A 24,899-nucleotide genomic window follows, 5' to 3' on the forward strand; every position below is an offset into this window, starting at 1 on the left:
ACAGAGCACACCCTTTGCAGGGCAATCTCCGGGGAGTTGTCCCGTAAAGATATCAAAGTCCCTCTGAACACATGCAAAATGACTTCTCAAAGGCTCAGAATGGGCTGAACTTTCCCGGGCCTAAACAGGCAAGGAAAAAGACATATCCCTACCAGAAATATTCTGGACAATGTCAGGTCTCTGCTCCAAATCCCACCGGAGACAGAGAGGCCATAGATGCTCTTACTGCAGGAGCTGCGACCAAGGGGCCTCCTCAGCCACCTCCCAGCCTTGCAGCTGCCTCGGGGGAGCAGTGACACAGGGAAGCCACCGCAGGAGAGCGCAGCGGCGGTGTCTGCGTTTCACACGCCTGCCTGCTGGCATCAGGTAGGGCTCAGCAATGCAGGAAATTGGACTTCAGCTCTCCCAGATTAAAAACACCAAGGCCACATGATATAAACTGCTGCCCGATACGAATTCACAGGGTTGGCTCAAGTTTCCTGAAGGCAATATAAAAAAATAAATTGAATGGACTTTGTCTAGCAAGACTTAAGCCAGAAAAAGTATTATCCTGCAGCCAGCAGTTATAACCTGAGGCTGGAGGAATAAGTGAGCCCTTGTTCATTCGGCAGAGATGTTATTGCAAGCTCTGGACTGCAGAGTCCAGGAACCGTGGACAAGGGGAAGCCAAAACTGGAGAGAAAAAGGCAGTGCTCTGACAGATATCGGTGTCCTCCCTGGAAGTCCTCAGGTTGGGTGGGCGTTTACAAAATCCATGACTACAATTGAGAAAGGTTCTTTTCAACACGCTGGCTCGTATGACTTTTACCTCTATAATGTGCTACAGGAAACTCTGTGGCATACACAGACCAGTTGAATTACAACCCCAGGTTGGCATCCAAATTAAAATCCCTTTTCTCACACAACTGTGAGTGAAGAGGTTGCCCCCCGCTGCCACACCACTACGCGTCCCGCCTGCTGCCCAGCTGCCACCCATGCTGCTTATCCGTGCTCTGGTCAAACCTCTCACACCAGCCACCTGCACTGAAGTTTCCTGAATCTAAGTCTATGCATTTAAAGAAATGGTCTGATTTTCAGCGGAGCTCAGCATCCCCGCCTGTCTGAGGTCAGTGCAGTCCTCCCTCTCGGCTCCCTGCATGCTGTGCCTCCCTTTACCTTCATCCTCGGTGTTTTGTTTCCTCTTTTTCCTGGATTTTGAGTTCTTCTTGTTTTTCAGATCCACAAGCTCCTTGATGCGCTGGGCAACTGAAAATTCAAAAGAGGTTCTGGATTAATAATGTGGAGCGATAAAATACCAAAGCCCCGAACTGCCCTTAGACATGGCAGCCAGCCGAACTCCAGCATGAGGAGGTCTGCTCGGGGAAAGGTCCTGTACCACAGCCAGCTCCAAATGCACCCAGGTGAGGGGCCCAGAACATCACTCAAGTTCTCCAAATGGCCAAATAGTTGAGAAGGGTCTCCAGGCGGCAAGCTTATACCTAAATAAACTTACTGTCTAAATACCAGCAGAAGGAATAACCCACTTAAATAGTTCAGATTACTCCTTGCTGCCTGGACCCTGGTGCTGGCAGGGTGATTTTTATTTCACTCCTGGGCTAAGCACAGCTGGAGGGAATGGTTTTGGGGAGAAGCGACAAGGTTTTAGGATCCTCATGAAAACCCAAATCAGTGCTGCACATCCAGCAGTTCAGTGAAGGAACCCCACTATAAGGCTACAAGCATGAAAACAGAAGGCAGAGGCTGTCATTGCAGCACCACTACTCCCAGGACCCACCTCCACCGCTGCACTCACTAGCAGGGACAGAGAGGTGCTGGGGCAGAACTTCTGCACTTGCCCTGGAGATCTGTGGGGGCTTTAACCTGCATTTGAAGCCCCAAGTGGAAATAGGTGTTCTGGTTTCTAGCCTGAGACCAGACAAGACACAGGGAGCACTACTGAAATAGTGACAAATCAGCCAATAAATACTCTGGTCCTCAAGACTTCTGACAGACAGATAAATTGCATCTATTCACAACAAAAGCCAGCATCCTTCAGGATCCCTGACTATTTGCCAAGCTAAGGCCTGTTCGTAATGCCTGCAATAGCTCCCTTAAAAAATTAACATTCATCTTTTTTTTTTTTTTGCCTGCTTTAAGGAACTTTGAAGTAAACCATGTCTTCAGAGAACCATAGAAACTTTGCTTTTGGCGGGTGTGAATCCGCTCTTTTCAGTGCTGATCTTGCCATGCCGATCGGTGAGATGCGCACAGTCTAGGGATGGCATTTCTTTGCCAGACACAAGTGAGAACTGCAGGGAGATGAGCTGGGGGCAGCTTCATCCCACCAAGGAAGGATGAACGTGCCCAGCACATGGTGCTCTCACTGATGGAAACCACAGCCCTGGCAGGTGACTACCTGTATTTTTAAAAACTAGACAACCCTGAGTAAGTTGCACAACCCACCAGAACGCTGCTGGGGACAGAGTGGGTGTGCACGAGGCACTTACTGTTTTCATCACTGTCAAGGTGGCGATAAATGTAACCTTCCAGATAAGACTGAAATTTGGGTGATGGGGAGAAAAAGGCCAGACTGATGGCCATCAGTTCCCAGCCCCATGCCAGACTTCGGTAACATGTATTATCTGTTGTCTGCCGGATCAGTTGTATGTAGAGCTCGTCCCGTAAACCTTGCATGCTCCAGCACTTGGTGACTGTGACCAATGCCACGTGATTCCGGTCCATGCGAGTCTGACGATCTCCCATGTAGCTCTGCACCAGCTTGAACATCTCGCATGCCTCTTTTTTGATGGTGCGGTTGCTAGTGATGAGCATTGGCTTTTTGATAGAGCCACCATTCCAGGACAGCATGTTGGAGATGGAGATCCTTCGGCGGAAGATGCCCTGCGTGTGCATGTTCAGGTTTTTAGAAGCCCAGTCTGCCATGCTGCTCTGAGAAATGGGCTTCCGTAGAGTATTGTAAGGGAAATTGTATCCTACACAGCCGCCAGGCTGGCTGCTGCTCTCCTGCTTGGGGTCCAACTCTATTGTCCCAGGCTGCAATGGAGAACAGACGTGTTAAAAGCAGCTTAGATGACTCCTTACCCTGCTAGGAAAATTATCAACAGTGAGTCATGAAGCTACCAGCAACTGCAAAGTGGTGAATCTGTACAAAACATAATTTTGAGCAAAACCGGTGGCTGACATCTGTAGTTCTGCAAGAGCCTGGCTGATGCTGTCCCTAAGGGAAGCATTGGGACATGGAGTAACAGGGCTGATTGTACAAGTTGTCTCAGAGCTCCCAGGGACAGCCCAAGCAGGACCTGGGCTGACTCCCCGAGCAGCATTACCGCTCTGTGGCACCAAGCACACACCAAGGAGCCAAGTTTCTCCCCGCTCTACACCTCTCAGTTCCTGCAGAGTCACAGGAGTCCAGGAGGTGGGGGGGGGAACACCAGGAGGTGGCAGAGACTGGACAGCCACAGCACTATCAGCGCTGTTTCCTTCTCGCATTTACCCTTTGTGGCCCCTACAATCCCATAGCCAGTTCCTGCCTTTACTATTTTTCCAAGGTCTAGCAAAAAAAAAAAAAAAAAAAAAAAAAGACAAAACCAAATCAACATGGCTAGCAACCATCAGGAGTTGCTAAGCTTTGAGCAGCCTGTGCCTGGACAGCCTCTGCATTGAGGCACTGAAAACACGTATCTTAATTCCACCATGACCTTCCTAATGGAAACACTGGCCAGACATACAAACGGGACAGAAGAAGTGAAGAGAGGCACAGCAGAGCATGGGCACCGCTATTTTGATGGCAAGGCTGTCACCCAGGTAGGATAAATTGTATTTGAGTTGGTGAAGTGAAGGAGACCAGGTATCTGCGTCAGTCAACTTCCATCACCGACGGGGCTGGCTCTCACTGTACCCTACAGACGCACCACCACCTCCTGCCACACAGGCCCTGGTCCTCAGCGTCCACGGGGAAGATACAGGCTGTAGCAACAGACCCAGCGCTTCTGTGAGTACCACGGCACGGGACTTGGGGACACCTCTGCAATGGACTCCCTGCCATGTTTTCCTACCCAAGACAGGCATAAACTTCCCCAAATTAAATCAGAATTGTTCACAAATACTGGGTCGTTTCTTCTTCTCGGAGAACTAGGGACAGCTGCTCCCCACCCGCAGTCTGAAGTGATCAGACTCATTTGCTCCAGGGGCAAGTCCACTGATCACAAGATTACGGAGACAAGCAGCAGAGACAAAGACCTTCCATCCTCCCAGACTTCGTACCCAGTTTTTACATGCAGCCCTTGTCAATCCTTCTTCCCCAGTGATCACTACAGATAACTACATAATTAGAGCTTTGGTAGTACTGATCCCAAGAAAATGATGTGTAATAACTACTTGTGAGAATAAGATGCTTATTTTGCCCATCCAGAATGCCCTGTTTTGGATGGAAGTGTCAGCCTGGGACACATATTGAACTCCCAACACCCAACAAGTTGTTTTAGGAAACAGACTTTTTTGTTAGACTGAAATTCCCATAGACAGCAACTAAGAGCTAAACAGTCCACAAAACATACTTTGCTCGGCACTCTCCAAGGAGATCTCCAGCGAGTAGGAAAAAGCCAAACAAGATAATCTTGAGGTTTTTGGTTTTTAAAAGAAAACAAAGAAACAGAAATCCTGTAAATTTTGGGTTTGTAGTGGAAAAAGGGAAACAAAACATGCATTTTCCTTCTTTGCAAATCACCTTTTACTTGCGTATCACACTCTATTCCAGTTCTGGCCTACAGTCAACCCCAAAACACACATTAATTCTTTAACAGTTAGAGCAAGCCAGTGTTGTCTTAGTAAGGAAGAACTGCTGAACTCACGACAGAGGCTTGTGCAGTCCAACCCTTCCCTATCTTACACCCAACGTGTACCTACATGTGGATGACAGGGTTAGCACACATCACTCCACCTCTTATTGCCAGCCTGGGGCATAATCACTTCTCCTGCTTTTCTACTTCGTTTTGTTTTTTTATCCCTTGGAGTTACCCCTCTACCTCCTCACCCACCCTGAATCAACACGCTGCCTAAAAATCCCCGCCTGCAGATCTTCTCTGCCATCTCCATCCTCGGTCTCCTTCAATCCACCTTCCATGCCTGGGGTTGGTTTTTCTCCTACCACCCTAATTGCTCCTTCAGCATGTTACTTCTGAGGATCCACCTCCTCATACTCTCTAGAGGTTCAACAGGCTCTTGGTTCTCTCCTCTTCTCTCTCTAGAGTTCATCTCTCAGATCTCGTTCGCACAATTACCAAGCTATTATCTTTGTGCTGACAGTACACGTTCACCTCTGCTCAGCATGTCCTAGAACCTCTGCCCACCCTCCTCGGAGAATGAATTTCCTTGTCGCCTGATTCTCCTCTCTGTCACGCAGGCCCAGCACAGGACATCGCTGGTGACTCAAGCCACACGCTGCCATTTCCAGGCAAAGCAGCCATTTTGCTGACATACTCTTTGCAACCTCCTCCCCTCCCTACTTGGACTCTTACATCTCAGAGTATCTCTGTAAACAGAGTATTTATGTATCGACTCATTGCCTTTACCACAACATCCATCTCCTTACATTTTCCACTGTATTCTCCTTCTCCATCCTACCACACATGAATTATTTTTCTTCTTTTTCAAGGCCATTCACAGCCTATCCCCAACCCACCATCTCTTGTGCACAATCAAGACATCAAGTCTCAGCTCTCCCCATCAGTGCACTGAGGTGTAACACATCCTGAGGGCCGGATAGCAGTCTCCCAACAAACCTAAAGAAGCTGTGAAATGAAACTGCTGAACTATTAACTGTAACATATGAGTTGTGCAAATTCAAACTGGCCCTGTGCCTGGAAAATGGAAAATGTGGGAACTTGACACGAGTTTTTAAAAGGGTTTCAGGTGAAAGCAAGGCACTGTTGATCAGAAATGACAATAAAGAGGAGAACACACACACATAAAACTGATACAGCAGGGAGGTGGCAGCCCGGCTTTTAGAGAAAAGTTACACCTCAGGTCTACTGGAGCAATCTGAAATGGTCAAGGAGCTTTGCCAAGTTTCTTCATGAAAAGTTGTGGACTAGCAAACAGGAGAAAAGACAGAACAAAGGGTTAAAATAAATAGTCACTTTTCATGCTGGAGGATTGTTATCAGCTGTGCCTTGCAGAAGAGATGCAGAGACTCAGGCTGTTCAGCAGGAGTGAAATAACTGGAAGAGTGAGCAAAGACAAAAAGGACAAAACCTTCACAGGATATAAAATTACATATGGAGAACCTAAATCTGAACTAAAACCATGAAGAAGGAGGTTCCTTCAAATCCAAGAAGGAGAAAAGATGGCAAACTAAATTCTGCAGAAGTGCTCTGTTATAGAGAAAAACTACTCCACTTGTGCAGGGACACTAACAGGCCTTAAATAACTAGTTCCAACAAGAAGATGCTAGAGTCACTGTCACCAGTTTCCTGAATATTTCCATTCAATGCGCAGGAACAATCGGAACGGAGAACAGAATATGAGGAAAAAAAAGAAGAGAGAGAAAAAAAACAGAAAATGCTGCCATGTGGCCATGGAAATCCTGACGCCTGCATCCCGCACCCCATCAACTCTGGCCACCCCAGTGCGGAAAGGACACGTGAGGGTAAGGGCTACCAAAGAAGACACGAGTGCCAGTGAAATGATCAGGCAGTAGATTTACCCAAATAACACAGCAGAGCTACCCAGAGTGCTGAGGGCTTGCTGGACACAAGCCCCTCCACAATTCCCCCTCCTCTCATGCCACTGGCCTGAAACGGGGTCTCCACCTGCAAAGCTGTGAAGCTTTGTGACCTGATTGCTATTCTGCAGGCACAGACGCGTTCCGCCTGCAGCACGCCCACTAAACCCACCCGGGAGCAGACCAGGTACCCGGCCCTGCTCCACGACAGTCCAGCAAAGGTGTGCGATTTAAACCGGTATAGATGGGGGTACCTGGGAGGAGTGGCGTGTAGCATCTGATGAAGCCAAACTTGTCTGGCTGGTCACATTCTTTTCTAAAGAATCTATTTTCTCAAAAGTCCTCTTCTGTCTCACTGTGTCCTGTGGAGCAGCCACATCGTTGGGAAAGCTGCCCCTGCTCTCCAGGCCCTGTCTATACAGAGACCTATTACTAGCCGAGACGTCGTCCCTTGAGCTCCGGCTGATGCATTTTTTCAAGTGGTCGGACTGAAATCTGACTTTGCTGCTCTCTGCCGGGATGCCACCCTCCAGACTTTCAGCATCGAGGCTGGCTTTGCTTCCCCTGCAAGCTGCTGACCTGCCCACCACAGCACGCATCTCAGCAATCAGCTTATCATTCAAAGCTGTGAGCTCGCTGCTGCTGCCCACAGAGCCAGGTCTTCCTTGACCTGTCCCTTGCCTCCTTCCTTTCCTTTTTCTCAAGCTTGGAGAAGGGCCAGTTGAATAACCAGAATCCTGATGGCTTATACCAGTTGGGTACTCTTGAGTTTGCAGGCTGTTCTGCCGACTGTGGTGGGCTTCCATGTTCTTGAGGACGTTAGCTTCCAAGATCCTCCAAGACTGCTTGAAGCTGTCCTTTGAAGTAAGCTGACCGGGCAGTTTAGTAGAGGCATCAGCTGTTGCAGCAGAAGAATGGGAGAGTCTGGAAGACTGGTCAACGTTGACCATGTGTTTTATATATTCTCTGCCAGCCGGGCTGTATTCAGTGGAAGAAGGATTCCTTGCAAGCTTCTTTGCAGCTTGCTGCTGTTGCAAACCTGGATGCTGTAATAACTTGGTTGGTTGCAGCTGCTTTTTTAAACTATTGCTTGGCGACCTTGGTGGAGACATCCCACTCATACTGACGCTTTCAGTGTCCATATCTACTGGTGGCTCATCATAAATTGGAGACTCTAAAGATGGCTCATCATATATAGGTGCAGGGGAGGCATACTTGGGGGAAGCAGGCTGGGGGGTTCCCGTCTGACTCCTTGGAGGTGTTTGAGAAGTTGGACCATTCATCAGCACCAAGCAAAACCCACCATTTTCCGTCTTTTTGATCTGCATAGACTGCTTTGTTTCTCCTGTAGGCATTTGCTTTGTGGTTCCAGGGCTCTGAGACGTGGACTGAGGCTGAGCATATATAGCTGGTTTTGGAAGAGATTTTTGGCTGTTGGTCTCTGGAGAACTCTGCAGCTGAAGTGAACTGTTCGAAGAGCTCTGTATCTGCCTCAAACTGTTCACTTTGACCAACATAGCTGCTTTTGTGCCTGGCAGAGGCTGCCAGTGGGTAGGAGTCTCCCTAAAGGAAAAAAGATACAAATACAGGGAATTATTTAAGAATTATATTAACTGAGGTATCCTCTACTTCTACCCAAATACTAGATTGTTAGTTTCAAAGTGCCTGGAGATTCCCCAACCAGTTACATCAGCTCCTCGTTTTTTTTTTTTTCCTGGAGATCCCCCTTCCTGAAACAGAAACACACTGTTGTTACACACATGATAAATTTCTGAGTCATGAACAGCAGAACAATAAGGTGAAATGAGTCCATCATACTGTAACCTGTCTGGTATCACCAGCACTGAGGTAGGAAACAACCTATGCTTCCCCTGACTCATTAGCTAGCGTGAGCACAGCAGCCAGAATGACCAGCTGAAGACCAGTAAGATATTCTGTACCACTCAATCTGTGAGTTGGAAAACAATCCCAAGTGTTTTCCACTTTCCTTTGGTTTGTCAAACTAAGATGACAGTCCTTCCAGACCACGTTATTTTCTTGATCTAAGTTTCCAAACGCATGTTTATTTTGCAGAAAAACCTACAAGGTTTATGGGAGGCGGATGGGGGTGGACGTCCTTGCCTCACAGGATGTGTGAGGCACTCCCACACACTCCCACACAACCCACCAAGCCTCTATACAGAGCATCCTCCCAGTCTGGTCCAGATGCCCTCAGATCGGGTTCCCTTGGCCAAACCGACTGGCCCTGCTCAGCTCTCATGGCTGTGAAATCCTCCTCTGCTGGGAGTACCCTCTGACCCGTGGTGGTACTCAGGATCCACCACAACCCAGCATGCCCACTGCAACACCCCAGTCCCAAAGGTGCATTCTGCAGTGTAATAACAACCTGCTGTCAGGTTGCAGCTATACCCAGTCTATATTTGTGACTTCTGAAGAAAAGGGAGTGGAAAGGCTGTAAAACCAGCCTGAGCTTCCAGGTCTTCGAGGGTACTACTGTGCCCAGGAAGGTCCCCTTAAACCTGGCCCTATTTTGTGCCCTCCCTCCATGTATCCCCTACCAGCTGTCACTGGGTAAGACCTGAGGGCAAAGTGCATGTGCCCCACCTGCAATGGGAGATGTTCCTGTAACACCTTCACAGCCATTTTGCTCTATTTGAACTCTAACACTTGTTCCCCATCCCGCACTGCTGACCTGTCCTGCATGGCCCCTGCGCCGGCACACGGACCCACCTCCACCGCATGCCCAGAGCTGCCTCTGGGCGATGCTGCCCCCTGCTTGTGCCTTCCCTGCCAAGCCCCAAGATATCTGGACATCCCAAACCCCCTTGAGCTCTGCTCCTGCTCTCCAGAGGCCTTTCACCAGCCGGGCACCAGTCCCTTCCTTCAGCATGGCTTCCATGGGGGTCCTCCCCCCGTGGCTCTCCCACCGGCAGGGTGCATCTGTACACACCCTGCTCCCCCCGCACCCTCCCCAGGGGGACATATCTGCCCCACAGCAGCAGCCCCACATCACTGTAGGTGCCCTATTTCACCTGCTCCCCACCCGCTTACCTGCCCCACATCCTCTGCCCCACACCCAACATCCCACGTCCGTTCCCAATCACTCCACTCCTGAGGGGGTGGCATACCCCTTCCCCATCCACCGCTTACCATTTCTTTGGCAAAACATGCTCTCTGACGGCACTGCATCGCTGTGAACCCCACCTTGGCACAGTGGTGCCAGGAGAGGCGCGGGTGAGGCCAGTGCTGCCCTGTCGCGGGCTGCCCGCCAGGGTCCAAAGGCCCCCGCCGCCCTCTGGCCGCACCGTGCTGCACCACTGCCTTTGCAAGGCCAGGCTCCTTCCCCATGACAGACACATGTCTCTGCCTCGTGCAACTAACCAGGTGACTGGAGAGGGTTTGAGAAAGGGCCGCCATCCTCTGCTTCCCATCCTGGGGTCTCCCCTGCTCCAGGGACCTCTACCAGCATCTCCCGCTAAGGCACAAAGGGTTTTAATTTAAGGGAGCTCCTGATACTACTTCAAGATGGAGATGCCACTGCCATGAGGAAGGACTCTCCCCCAGCTACGACCTCCCGCTCACAGCATCGCAGCCCAGGACTGACCTAAACCCTGTCCCAAGAGCAGCTGCTTGGAAAACACCAAGGGATTTGGGACTGGCCTCCCTCCACCTGCCCAAGCTGCCATCAAGCACAGCCCCCACTCTCCCCCTCCTGTTTTGCCATCAGTGGCTTGTCCTCTGCGTGCTTCTTTCCTGAGATGTGATACCCGGAGCAGAGGGTAACCGCGAGCGCACCAAGTGAGGACACGGGCAGGGAACAGCCAACAGTAACAGCAGGATTGGGGCAGCACTGGTGAAGACACGCAGTCCTGCAAACCACCAGGCATCCCTCCCTTGGGACCGCAGGGACTGTGCCTCGCACCGATGCATCCCTCCTGCACACAGCCAAGCCCTGATCCCAAGCACAGGCGCTGCCACAGACCCGGTTGTTCCTCGAAGAGCTCCTGGACTAACAGGAAGAACCAGCGCAGCAAGAGCTGGTAGGCTTTTAAATGAGCATTTCTGACACCCTTCCACCTACCCCTCTGTTTGGCTGTACCAGTGGCTCTTTTTGTGGCAGAAAAGTGAGACCCGCAAAGAGCCGTTTCAAGGACAAGCAGGGCCAAACCGCTCACATGCCAGGGATGACTGCATGGGAGTGACTTTAACTCAATGCTATGGCTGGAGCAGCATCGCATCTGGACCAGCACTATCCAGCTGCCGGGTCCCAGGGGAGAACAGCCGCAGCCCTGCAGCCCCTGAGCTGTGCCCCGGCCTCGAGAGACACCCAGCTGTAGCAGGGCTGGAAATTAAACCTGCGCTCTGCTAAGGCGCTGGATCCCACATCCCATGAGCCACCTTCCGAGGTTATTCCTCTCCCTGAGCTACAACATTACACGTCCACCCAGCTCCACGCACAGCTGAACCACCGGCTCAGCAAAGGCTCAGCAGACCCACCTCTGTCAGGCACGGCACGACCAGACTCGTCCCCCTGCACAGGCTCAGCGTGCACCGGTACTTCCTGGCATTGGCAGGCCCACCAGTGCCCGCCGCTCCGGCACTCACCAAACCCCGCCAACCTGCAGCAGCAGGAACTCAGCCTGAAGCCCTGCCGCCTCCTCGCTCAGCTCTGTGCCGCGGCGAGGATGGCACCACCTCCTGCTTGATCAGTCCTATCAGAGCCTGTCCCGATTTGCACCCACGCGGCAGCACTGGGCACGTCCTGATCTGTCCCTGCTCAGGTGCGGGGCTGGGCATCTGAACAGCACCACCAGCCCGGCCTCCAGAGACAGGGCCCCACCTTAGCACGACATTATGATTTTAGGGTTCTGTGGGACCCCAGCTGGTGACAACCTTCTCCTCTGCATCCATGAAAAAGAGCGAAGCCCAGATTTTTGCCCTTAGATAAGGATTGAGGGATTTGATCCAGAAGAGAAAAGGGGATGCTGTGCTTGTGGCCTCCCCCAGAGGACAAGCTGTCTACCTCCAATGGGCGCCCCGAAGCACAACGTCTCCTTTCTGCCCTGAGTCACTTCACCAGGGCGGGAGGAAGGCGTCCCACGCCTGGGACAGGAGGACGGGGTGGTGCCTCAGCACGGGAGCTCCATGCTGGCACTGGGCTCTCCCTGGGCCTGCTCCGCAGATGCTCCGAGACCAGCCGGCAGGGCAGCAGGACAGCTTAGACAGACGGCCATGGCAAGGCAACAAGGCAAGGTGTTCCGCTGCGAGCAGCAAGCCTCCCCGCAGCAGGTTTTCAGCACTTGTGGTCTGCACCCTGACAGGTAACAGGGCCGATGAAACAGGTTCCACTGCCTCAGCGGACTCATGTTCCCTCCTTCAGGCTGAGGGGCAAAGCTCGCGTTGGGACCCAGCCCAGCCCAGTTCAGACCAACTGCTGTGAACCCCAGAGCCGGCAGAGCCCAGTGGCGCTCAGGCAGCTCTCAAGGGACGATGGCACTGGGGCCTTTTGCACGACGGCCACGCAGAGAAGCTGAGCAGGGTGGGCTGCAAAGGTGCAGTCAGAGGCAGGAGATGAGTAAGGCCACTGTGCCACCACTCCTCTCCAGCTGCGATTTGGGATACGAGGACTGGTCCAGGTACCCATACATTTGCCAGGGGTTCCTCAGTACCCGCTGGGTATTGGTACCTCCCCAGGGCACCCCAATGCCCGCTCTGTGCCCACAGGCACTCCAACTTCAAGGGGAGGGTACTGCACTTGGGAGCTTTGCATTCAGGGCTGGCGTGGGACTCGGGCATGTTCCTCATGCCACGGCAGTGTCCTTGCACGGCTCCGCTGGGATACCCAGCGCAGTCTCACAGGGTCAGAGGAGACAGGGGAGCTGTGCTGCTCCGGCATCACTGAGGGCAGAGGAAGCCAGGCTTCAGCCTGACCATGGCCACCATGCTCCCCCTGACCAGGTGGCTTGTAAGTGAATGTGACAGGAGAAGTGAAACCTCTAAACGTGTGCTGTATTCCACTGTGCCTGTTCGTCTCCCTGGCTGCTGGAGATCAGAGGAAAGCAGCACTACTGCAGAGAAGACAAGGCTTTTTTGAAAGGACTATTTCCACACCCATGAATGCTCTCTTGGAGCCACATCTGGGTACAGCTTCCCTCAACCCCACCCGCAGGCTGCCGAAAAGACCAAGCAGAAGTGAATGGGGACTTCCTGACTTCCCATCATGGAAAAAGGTATGGCTTTGTCCTTCCGAGCAGTGAAAGCCCTAATGTAAAGCAAAGCCAGTGGTGGAGAAACGTCCCAACACAGCCTCTTGGCCGTGCTCTTCAGCCACCAGCAGCAGAGACCCTGCTGAGTCCCCTGAGACCATTCCTTCGAGGAATGCTTTCAAGTAGCTCCAATATAAACACCACAACCCAGTGCCAGCTTTCCCAGCCCGCACCCAGCTCCAGCAGGACTAGCGTATCCGGCAGCTCTTCCCAGGCTCCCGAGCTCCATTGTTTGCTCTTCCCTCCCAGAAGCCTAGAGAAAAGGCCCCGCACCTCAGCTCTGCCCTTTCCAGCAGTCATTTTCCTGGTGCTTTGACAGAGGTGACCGAACAGGGATGTTTGTATTACAGCGGCACTGCTGCTGCTGCTGCCCACGCTGAAGCAGGGATGGAGATGCCGTGGAGGCGACCCACCCAAACCCAGGCCTGCATGGCCGCGAGGAGAGCTCTGTGGACACATGTGAAGCATGTTGTGTTTGTGCACCCTGCCCCAAGGCCAGCGGCCTAGGAAGGAAACAAACTTGTGTTAGGAATACTGATGGTGTTTCTTGTTTGATTATGAAGAACTTAATATTGGCATTGCTTAGACTGGGCTTTGAGAGATGTAAGCCCTGTGACGAGGCAAACCAGACTTGGAAGAGGCAGAGGTACCCTCATAGCCACCTTCATGGGCTTCATATCACACATCTCCTCTAACTCCCCTTCCAGCACAGCTTCCTGGCATGGTGAGACCAAGCCCCTTCTCCCTCCCAGCCCAGGATGCTGAGCCATGGGGAAGGTGGGTGAGGAGGGGATGGGCAGCACGACCTGCCACCCATGCAGAAGGGACACACCCTTCTCCTGTGCTAGGGGATGAGACTTTCCTGGGGACGGCGGATTTCTACCTGGAGGACTTTGAGATGCACTGTTATCACAAAGGGAACCTTGGAAACCCCACACTGAAACAAGTCCCCAACCCTGGGAGAACAACGGGAAGAGGAGGAAAAGGGCTGGTCTGCACAGACAGCGGGGCTGGGGATGGCAGAGCCCACTTGCGGCCCTGACCAGTGCCATGCCCGAATGCTGCAGACCAGCATACAAGCTCCACTCCCAGCAAGACTGTTCTCTTCTGGCCTTGGCCCTCCACCATGCCCAGCCCCTTCTCACTCATGAGGCCCAAGAAGCTCCAGAAAACCCCAGCACAGCTGAAGCCACTCACAAGACACTTCCAAAATGCTTCTGGATGCTTTCAGCCCCAGGCTGGTCTCACGGTCCCCAAGGGAACACGTCTGTCCTTTGCAGAGCTTTCCAGCAAGGATCATTTGGCCCCCATCTCCCCTGGAGAGAGTCTGTCTTCCTTCCCAAGGATCCCAAGTGCTCAGGAGGCATCTGGAGCTGTAAGGCAAGTTCTTCCCCGCCATCCTTGCTCCAGTGAGGGAGAAGCAGAGCCAGTGCTGGGCTGGGCAGACCCGGGAAACACAGCCACAAACCAAAACAGGATCAAGAGCACATACACAGGCAGAAGGGCTTCCCCAGGAGGCTCCGGGAATCGCAGCAGCATCTCCCCCTCAGCATGCAGCTGCCATTTCCCCAGGACCTCCCCGAGCCACCCGGGAAAGCCAAGGGCCAGTGTCAATAGTGGGCTGCTCTGAGCTGGTGTGCTTTAGAGAGCTGGAAGAGCAGCAATGAGCAGTGGGGCAGAGAGGGAGGAGGTGGGATCAGCCCATAGGTGGAGGGGACGGGCAGCAAGGAGCAGCAGTGCAGTGCTCGCCTGTCCAGGAGCGTCTCCACTCCGCTGCAGTGTGCGGCAGCAGTTTGGCAGCATCAAGACAAGGCAGCGGGCACAGCAGATTTAGCGATGCTGAGAGAAGGCACAAGAGAGGAAGGGTGGGAAAAATCAGTCTGCTAAAAGAAAAAAAAAAAAAAAAAACACTCAGCCACAAAGTATGACTGAAAAAAAGGATGAAATCCCTTCCCCCAGCTCTCTGTGGCATGTGCTTGCAGGAGGCCCCTCTTGGGGACCACACTGGTCTCTTCTGGCCTCTTCATCTATCATGGGACGACAAACACGAAAGGGAGAAAAACAAATCTTTTGCACTACCATTAGAGACAAAAGTGAAACCGTCTTGGGTGCAGGTACCTATAAAGATGTCAAATGCTACCAACAGCACTCAACCTATTCGCCCTCTGTTTATACAGCTGTATCCCTGCGACGGGAAGGAAGAGGACACACTTGTGTTTGTCTTTGGAGAACAACGCAGACAACAGCACTGACAAACTTGGTGTGCTTTTGCTGTTACGAGACCAGACATGCCAGCAAGGGCATTAGACCCCACCTGGGAACACTTGCTTTGGGCTCAGCTCTTTGCTTACCATCTTACAAGCTAGCAAAAGGCAAGAAATCTCTCCTTGAGCGTCAGACTCGGGTAAAGAAATCGTTCTCTGTGCCATAACCGGATGTGCAACCCCCGCTCACAAATAGCAGTGATGACACATGATGGATGTGCAAGGAAACACTGCTCAGTCTCCTGCTTCCAAGACCGCAGCCTCCACAGCCAAATGCTGTCGCCTTACTGGTGTGGGGATCTGGAAGAGCCTCACACATCCAAGCAGCCTGTTAGCTCCCAAGCGAGCTGCCACTCACACCTTTCCCAGTGTTCCCTTCAATGGAGTGCCCCGAGGTTGCTGCAAAAACTTGGGCTCAAAATGGAGCGAGGGAGAACCCCTTCCCACTCCCCTTCCTTGCAGGAGAACTGGCAGTGATGCCTGAGATGCCGCCTGGCACCAGCCTGGCTGGCAAGGAAAGGTAAACCAAATCCCTGCCCACATCACATTGCTCCCCTTCCTCCTATACGAGGGGGCCTGCATGGTCCCTCCTGCCGAGAGGGCTGGAGAGCTGAGGGACGAGTCACAGCTGGCATCACTTATCCCTCGAGACACAGTTCCCTGGACTGAAGCAGAGGAGGCCATGTTTCACTCCTGAAAGCCTTGAGTCAGAAGTATTTTGACCCCGTGGAGCTCAGGAGGAGCTCTTGCCCTCGCTCCTCTGGAAAACAGTTTGTCAGTGCCTGTTCTGCCTGCCCCAGGGACAAGGAGGGGAAGCCAGCCGGCTCATGGCAAATCCCATGTGCCTGTGGCGTATCTGTGGTCACTGGGAGGGGACCAGAGGGAACTGGGAGCTACTGGGGTTCAGCTTAAGGCACTTCTCACTGTTTAGGTTTCTCCTGGCAGGACAGGGATCATCCTCTGGATGGGTCTGAAGCTCAGAGGGGCTGCTCATGGGGCAAGAGGCACTGGAAGCATTACAGGACCCAGTAAAGCTCTGGGCTCTTTCTGGTGCACTGTATGTGCACAAGCAGTGTCTCCCAGTCACAGAGATCTGAAGTGAATACAGGAGCATCTCGCAGTGCGCAGCAAACAAGTGATAAACCTCAGTTTAGGGCACTCTAGAACATGTATTTTCCAGAATTGCCATCCTACATGGTTTTCATCATATTGGCATCATATTCTTCTCTCCTCGCCAGCACCAGGCACGCAGAGAGGCAACCTTGATCCAAAACCCAGGCTGGGTTGCTGCACTGCCCAGAAGTGGGGACAAAGAGCACTGGCAGGGATGGCAAGAGCGCCAGGCTCACCCAAGCTCTGCTCTAGCCCTTGGGTGACTCATCTCTGCTCGCAGCATGGCCTCCCCAGCTGCTGGTACCATGTTCTCCAGGGCAGGATGATGCCCAGACAGGGCACTAGGGAAGCAGGGCAGCCCTGGGCAGTGCTCCAGGCGGAGGGACTGTCCCCACAGAGGGAGGGGATGCTTTTGTGCAGCTGATGCTGGCAAAGTTTCAATACAAAAAAAAACACCTCAATTGTTGTCAGACTGGTTTGAGTGTAAGAAAATCTCTTAGCCAAACAAAATAGCATCCCGTTATTGTTCTTTCATTTCGGGCTTATGTGAGGAAGTAACGGTGCCCAGGACCTCTGTCCCTGATGCCCCACCTCCCACCCTGGCCAAAGCTGCAAGCACATGCAAGCAGCAAAGCCAGTGGGGAGGGAAAGAGCCAGAGCAGCCAGGCTCACCTGTACACGGCAGCAGCCCTTGCACGACAGTTCAGCCATCCCAGTAAACCTCACCATGAGCGTCCAACAGAGCTCTCATCACTGCATGACACTCCTGCCCATCCCCTGCTTAGGCTTCTATTTAGCACAAAGCACTCTGGAGCAATGATTATCTTTTGATGTGCGGTTTTATGTTGCCTCACACAAACAAAGCCTGGTCCAGACTGAGGATGTTCAAGTGGTACCGCAGTGACGAAAGTGGACAGCTGTATCCTGGGAAGAGGAGGGCAGGATGCGGTGATCACTGGCCTGGCAGCACTTTGTCCCAGTGCTGCACTCTCTCAAGGCAGCGCAGCTTCCCAGCCCATTTGCCAGGCAGCCAGTGCCTGCCTGGCAACCGAAACCACACATTAGATGTAAACAGAGAAGGCTAAAGCTCTCCCTACCTGCCAGGGTCTTTCCTCTTCTCTGCGGCACAGTCCCCCTTGCCCTTCTCCATCTCCTGCAAGAGAGCCATTTGGATGGGAGTGCTTCTGCCGTCGCTGCTGGTGCTGCCCCGGTGCTGCCGGCCTCGGCAGTCAGGCTGGGAACTGCGCTTCATGGCCTGGAGCTGTGCCAAGGGCACGATGTCGCAGCCCTGGGGTCGGTGCCACACGGTTTGCCGTGTGATGGCATTGTAGTAGTAGAAGCGGTTGTTGTTCTGGTCGAAGAGCTCCCACCACTGCTTCTGGTCGGACTGGCGCACCTTCAGGTTGGGAGGGGGCTCCCAGCCACACTCACCGGTGGTCAGGTTGACATACATCCGCTCCTGGGAGCGGGGCTCGATGATCTCCACCCAGTCCGAGCTGTAGGGACATGAAAGTTGTATTAGTCGGGGCCAGAGACTCGAGGCAAATGGGTTGTCCGCAAGTCCTACAGAGCTACTGCCTCTGCCAGGCAGCTGTGCTGCAGATCAAAGCATTGCTTGGGGCCATTCAGCAATCTAACCAGCTCAGGGGAAGATGAGAGGAAGGCTTTGAGATGAGGCCAAGCCAAATCAGCAGCTCCCTGGCACAGGGAAGGGGAGGTCACCCCCCACCCGGACGTCAGCTCACGCCACTCACCAGCCTGGGACAAGCAGCATAGGGCGGGCAAGCATCGTCTGCTGATGCTCTGATAACTCACATCAAGGGCTGGCACGATCGCAGGAGTGCAGGCGCCTGGCGAGATGTGCAGGGGAACTCTTGAGAGCGGGGAGGATCTGCAATGCAGGATCTGCTCCTTTTGGGAGCTGCACCCTGTTGGTAATGCCACCTCAGTAGCCCAAACCCCTGGGTCCTGACACTGTGGGCAGCCTGCCTGCAGGGCTCATGAGCTGTGGGGCTGGAGAGGACCTCTGGGTCCCCTGGTCCCTGCTTGAAGCCAACACTTGCTTGCCCAAAAGATAAATGCAGGAAGTGACTGATGGATGAGACTATCTCCATTGCAAGCTTTTCCCCTCCTCCTTTGGCTGATGGGACAAAGCCCTCGGTTGCCCTTTGGGTGCAAGGTTACAAAAAGGACAGGCACGGCCTGCCATCGATCCATAACCCCTCTGCCACCCAGAGGAGGACCCCCTCCAGCCCCAGGGTCCCTTGCCAGCACCCATGTTGGCCCAGCCTAGGGCTCAGTGAGAAAGCAATGTGGCCAGTGCTGTAGGCTTCATTTTCTGGCAGATCAGCAAAACGGGTTTGTGGCAACAGAGCTGTTGGGCCGTGCAGTCCTCATAGATGGTACATGAGCTTCTAACACTGACCCACCTACCCCAAAACACTGGTCCAGGTGAGAGCAGAGGAGCTCAGCAAAACCAACACCTCCACGATGCTACAGCCAAAACCATTTTGGCTGGCCCAGGTAAACGGGAGGGGGTGCAGACCCCAGCAAGATCTCCTCCCCTGCAGGAGAGATGCTGCCACTAAAATGATCCTACCCCTGGCAGCACGCTCAAGCGTGAAGCTGAAGTCACAGACAGAACCTATGTGTGACCCCCAGCTCCTGCTTGCACCCCCGAGTCCGGGCCCTCCACCCTCCTCCTCCACTCTGTGTCGGCAGAGGCTGCAAGGAGGCCCTATTTAACCTAAGTTGCTTTTGTCATTAATAAAAGCCATATGAAGAGGAAAGGTCCAGGGCCACCCTCGAAACCCACTCCTGACCCGGTGCCTTGGGGGCTTACACAACCTCCAGCTGCACCCAGGCTGGCTGGGGAAGCTAATCGGGGCAAAAGCCCCTTTTTTGGTGACGCGGGTCTGTTTTTAGCCAGATCAGCTGACCCGGCCCAGGCTATCACCACCACGACCATTCACACTGGTCCAACAAGCAGCTGGGAGCAGAGCACACTACCTTTCCCTACAGCACAGATTCCTGCTGGACTCCCACCACTGCCAAGGCAGGGCACTGCCAAGAGTGTGCCTGCGAGTGGTCCCGCTTGGAAAACCCTGTGTCCAGAAAACATCTGGTTTGTTGTTTGCTATTTTTTGGTCAAAACTACATCAGTTCCCCTATTTGATCTAAGGTGCAACACGAACAGTCATACCAGCCCTCCATGCCATGGCTCGGGGTGGGAATCACAGAGCCAGTCCAATTATTTACATACAATTGCAATGTCTAACCATAGGCACAGGAACAAATTACCAAGGGCATCGTCAACTGCAAAGAGGTGTCATCCATAAAAAGGGCATAAAAAGGGAAAACAAGGGCAGCAGCAGAGTCCAGCAGTGCTGGGAGGATAACGAGACAAGCATGTCCACAGAGACAATAGCGAAGAAGTGCAGGTAGCAAGGAACTGGCAAAGAGGGTCTAAGGGACAGCTCTGAGGGGACATAAGAGGAAGAGTGACCTCCAAGAACCCTATAACTCTTCACAGGAAGGACAGGCAGTCAACAGGAAAAGGGGCACAGGGTACTGAAAAGGGGACTTAGACCCAGGTGGCACCCTGGCAGCTTCAAGGGGGGAGAGGCTGCCACCGGTACTGGAAGGTTGGGGGCTTCACCCAAAGGTGGGGAGCACAGCACGCCACCCTGGGGAGAAGAGCAGGCATTGGAAGGGCTGGAAGAGGAAAGCAGGCATGGCACGACCCCCCTCCCCCAAAAGCAATACAGAAACACATGGAGGAGCTTGGGAGAGAGAAAGGAGGCGGTTATGGAGTATTTGCTTGACAAGGAAAAAAAAAAAAAACAAACAAACAAACAACCAACCCTGCAAGACCCAACTGAGTGATCAAGATGCAGTTGAGCGATGAACCTTTTTAATGTTCAAGAGCACACTGGTTTTGATCTGTTTTGCCAGCAAGAGGATTAGCAAAGCTCTGAAACACCGACTGCTCTACCAGTGCTGTTGCTCCTCGGGAGACAGGAGAGGTCAACTATTTTCTGTTAAGTGCAAGCCATTGAAAATAACGAATTCTTCTCATGGCACTTGGCCACAACTGAGCGTGTGTTGCTAACTATAGTCTTCCGTTTTAACAAGCTTACATTTATCTTTGCATGCAAAGACACGTAAGTGGATGACTTTGGTTGGTGACCTCTTTGCTCCCCTTAAAATTGAGGGGCTGAGGATGACTGAGGTGGAGTTTAACCAGGGAAAAAATCTGCACAGAACACATTGAAATACCAAAGAGTTTGGTACAATCACATTCATATGTAAAGAAAGAAAAGGAAAAGCAAGAAGCACATTCCTGGAGCAGGGCCAGCCCCGGGCTGCCACACAAGCCTTGAACATAACATCAGGAACTCTGGAAAGACGTGATAAACCCAGGATTGCAGAGAGATAAGGCCATGACTTAGACATAAAAAAAAAAATAATTAATTCCAACTCCCCTTGACGGGGTTAAAGAAGTTTCTTGGGAATTGCCTGAATAACGTTTTTCCCCCACTCTCCATTGTCTCAGCTCCAAGTGCTGGCTGAGCAGCAGCCATGGAGCGTGCACTCGCTCCCGCTGGCACAGCAGCGTCTGGTCACGGTCACACCAGTGGCTCACTGCGGTCGTTTCAGTCCATCTCACCTCTTGGGACTCAATGTCCCCAGGCACAGGACTTCCCTGCAAGCCCAGTTTGCAAACCCAGACTGAACTCCCACCGCAGCCCAAGCATGGGGACACGCAGCCTGCTGGCACCGCGGCAGCACCAGGGAACTAACCCTGGCACCAGAGCCCACATGGGGGAATTCCAACAAAATCCCCACTCGTTTCCAACAACAAACTCCCGTTCCCACTGTGAATCCTCTTGTATTGTTGGAGAGATCTGAGGAGCGTCCTCTGTGTCCTGAGCACATACACAAGTACTTTCCACGCCTCATAGCCACAGCTCCAGCCGCTCACCCTAAGCGGCCTGAGTCCCACCTGACTGCGAAGGCACTTGCCCCGAGCACACTGATTTTTTGGAGGGGTGGCAGGGCCATGGGGGCGGGACTCGGTCCCCAAGCAGCGGGGTGCTGTGTGGGGGCACGGTGCACCAGGCATGCAAGAAGGAGGAGGAAGCATAGGGCTTTTTGTGCACAATTGCATCTCGCGTGGGCAGATGGGTTTGTTCCCACCTGAAGGCTCAGCCCTCACAGGCCAGCAGCTTGTTTTTTTATGAAGTGCTGTGTAGACAAAGCAGGCAAAAGGCCAAGTGGCTGCGCTCTGTCCTGCCAGCCTCTGGGATAGAGGTGATGGACATTTGCAAACTTCGCTCCTTCAAAAACAGCTTGGGTCCCTCCTGGGTGCCACTCCTGCTTGGCAAAGCCCAGTGTCCAGGATTAATTTCTCTTCTAATGCTTGGCCAAACTGCACTTTTAGAAGACTCTGGTGTCTGAATTTGTGAAAATATTTACTTTACAGCCAGCTATGGTGTGTGGGTTTCAAGGTCTCAGTGTTTTCAAGCTTGCCAGGTGCAGGGACAAGGAGGAGCGAGACCCGGGCACTTGACCCAAGCTGCCAATAGGATTATTTCATACCATGAACATCACATTCAATATAAATTAGAAAGTTTGCTGTGAAGTACTCTCTCCCTTGATGGCTGCCATCCTGAGAACTTTGTGCCCTGGTGCCGGAGCCCTGAGCCCTTCCCTTCCTCCCGAAGCCACAGCGCTCGCAGTGTCCCACATTGGATGTCCCCTACTGGGAGTGCACAGTTTCCTATGGATAGAATGGTCTGAGGATAATCCTTGTATATTTTACGTTGGTATTGGGATCAATCCTGGTTCTTTAGTGTTATTGACGTTAATTATCTAATCTTATGCTATTAAATCTGTTTATATTTCAGCCCCTGGGTTTCCTTGTTTCTTCCAGATTCCCTTTCCCAGGTGGGGAGGGGTCACCGGGTGATAGAATAATTGTCTAAACAACAATAAATTGTTGTGGGTTTTCTCAAACCATAACACCTAGGAATTAAAAAAAAAAAAAATAGTTTTTTAAAAAGGGTATTTCAGCCTGAAAGAGCACCCTGCTAGCATCTCCTGATTAGATGTTCTCACAAAGATGTTAGTGCAAGGTCCAGGAAAAAAAATTGTTTTAACTAAAAGGGAGCAGCACTAGAAATGGAAGGGACCAGATACAAGAGAAGAAAATAGTCGCTTGCAGGAAGAGCTGAGAAACCTCAAGCAGTCGAAAGGCCACTACTTCACAGGAGAGCTGGTTTTCTTGCCACCATCACCCAAGTGACACCACAGCTCAGGCAGCCAAGCACAGTCCCTGGACACCACAAATTCTTTGCAAAGCCATCCAAAGATAAGAATAGTAGAGAGACTTTTCTCAGCTGGAGCTGTCAGCTCGAGACCTGCGCAAGGTTACCATCCAGCCCTCTGCACGAAGCCTTCTCTCCACTCATTACCTGTGCACGCTGCTCAGCACCAACTCAAGGAGGCATTCACCTGCCAAGAGCATGAGAGCCCCAAGGAAAGCCATGGGAAACCCCTGCCTCGGGGAGCTTCACACCAGGCTGTGAGCAAACCCCTCTGCATGGCTACAAGGAGAGCTCTTACAGCTCAATGGCCCATTTCACAGAATCATGGAGTTTTCAGAGTTGGAAGGGACCTCTAGAGATCATCTAGTCCAACTCCCCTGCTAAAGCAGCATTGCCCAGAGCACATTACTCAGGACTGCATCCAGGCGGGTCTTGAAAATCTCCAGAGAAGGGGACTCCACAACCTCCCTGGGCAGCCTGTGCCAGTGCTCTGTCACCCTCACCGTACAGAAGTTTTTCCGTGTATTTGAACGGACCATCCTATGTTCCAACCTGTGCCCATGTTCTTCATGTTCTTCCGTGTTCTGTAGTTTTTGGACTCCTGTGCTCCGAGCCAAGATCCCACCTCCTTCCCCCACTTCCATTCTTTGGGATGAGCTATGCAGAGAGCTGGGGCAGTACCAAGTCCTTCTTGGCCAAACATGAATCCACACCAAGTGGGATTTTTTTTAAGATTAATGTCCTCAAAGGGAGCCTACAGCATGCTCAAAGGTGGCCTCAAGACAAAGAAAAACAACTGGGAAATTAAGCTCTTCCTCCAGGAAACAGGAGTTTGAACGCAGCCCGTGTATGGTCTCATATTTAGTATCATAGAAGGATGACTGCACTCAGAGGACACATGACCCTGCTGGACAGCAGGAGACTGAAGAACTTGAGGGACCATAGGTCAACATGACCTTTACGAGTGTTGATCTTTACATCATCTCCACACCTTGCACAGACAAGGTGTTGCTACCATGCCCTGCGCAGGGCAACAACCTTGCTGTATCCTTGCACAAAGAGCTGCAGTTCTTTGCCTGTGGCTCCAAGCCAGGGCTGCTGAAGCCTCTGCAAAGACCCGGGAGGTGGTGGGGCCCCAGGACCACACAGATCCCATCATCAGAGGTCATCCAACTGAGGATGTGTCAATGCCAAGGCTAAGTGCCTATTAAGTGGTCCTCCTTGAGGATGAGGAATGAAGAGTTTGGCCACCAGACACACACAGTCTGAAGTACAACTCTCAGAGACCGGTCACGCTGTGACAGCAGTGGGAGGCAGGGACCCGTGCGTGGGGTACAGGGCTCCTCGCTGCACCAAGCAGCTGGGGTGATGGGGACAGGCATCTGAAGTGATCTGTCTTACAGAGATAGGGAGATCAGATGGTCGTTTGTTTGCTGCTAAAGGAGAGTATGATGAGGGGCCCAAGAGAGGGAGCAGGAGTAGCCTTATGGAGAGCGCAGCCATGTTTACAATCCTGAGCGCTCCAAAGGGAAGCCCCAGAAGCAGACGAAGGCAAACCAGTTAAGGGATAGGGAGTGAGTACCATCCCAGCGGCACTAAAGCTGCTGACATGGCTGCTCCTCTGCAGGTCCAGGCTCCTGGCTGGCTGAAGAGTAGCCCAGGCTCTGCTCAAGCACCCAAACATCAGCACAGCTTTGTTTTAAGAGGATTGTGCTTGCCCTTTCACCTTCTGCATGATGGGCAAGGCCACTCCAGCACAGCACCACAGCACACTGGGTCAGACAGACTCCTCTTAGAAAACTTCGCTCAGTGCAGACACTGAGCAATGAAGTGCAGCCCCTGGGTGGCTGCAAGTCACTCGAATTTGCCCATCAAAGCCAGCACAAGGCTGTAAGACTCATCCGTATCCTGGAGCTACAGAGGGCCCCCGAGAAGGTCTCTAGCACCAGCTCCCTGCAGCAATGCTCCACCAGCTGACTCAGTCAATTTAGGCTTTATTCACTGCCTTCTCTCAGCCAAGTCCAGAAAAGCTGTAATTTAGATCTTAGAAAAAAAAAACAAACACATGTACCCAAAACAACCCTGTCCCCACACACACATATATATATCTGAGCTTTTTTCCTTTGAATACACATGCAACCTTCTAACAAAAATTATAGAGGAACTAAAATAAATATGGTGTCAGCCTGTTCCTAAAACTCTCCTG

General features: G+C 52.4%; 1 protein-coding gene across 1 annotated transcript in view; it reads right to left on the reverse strand.

Moving 5' to 3' along the window:
- The window catches only part of LOC309678291 (rho GTPase-activating protein 39-like), a 58,783-nt gene that overhangs the window by 11,855 nt on the left and 22,029 nt on the right, over window positions 1-24,899 (reverse strand). Inside the window, exons 2-5 of the mRNA XM_082491282.1 lie at window positions 17,462-17,860; window positions 6,976-8,284; window positions 2,487-3,033; window positions 1,156-1,245 (exon numbers count right to left, since the gene is read on the reverse strand). Coding sequence (XP_082347408.1) covers window positions 1,156-1,245; window positions 2,487-3,033; window positions 6,976-8,284; window positions 17,462-17,860 — 2,345 coding nt within the window. The remainder of the gene's footprint in view (window positions 1-1,155; window positions 1,246-2,486; window positions 3,034-6,975; window positions 8,285-17,461; window positions 17,861-24,899) is intronic.

The sequence above is a fragment of the Vanellus vanellus genome (assembly GCF_965231255.1).
Source record: "Vanellus vanellus genome assembly, chromosome: 15".
Taxonomy (NCBI): domain Eukaryota; kingdom Metazoa; phylum Chordata; class Aves; order Charadriiformes; family Charadriidae; genus Vanellus; species Vanellus vanellus.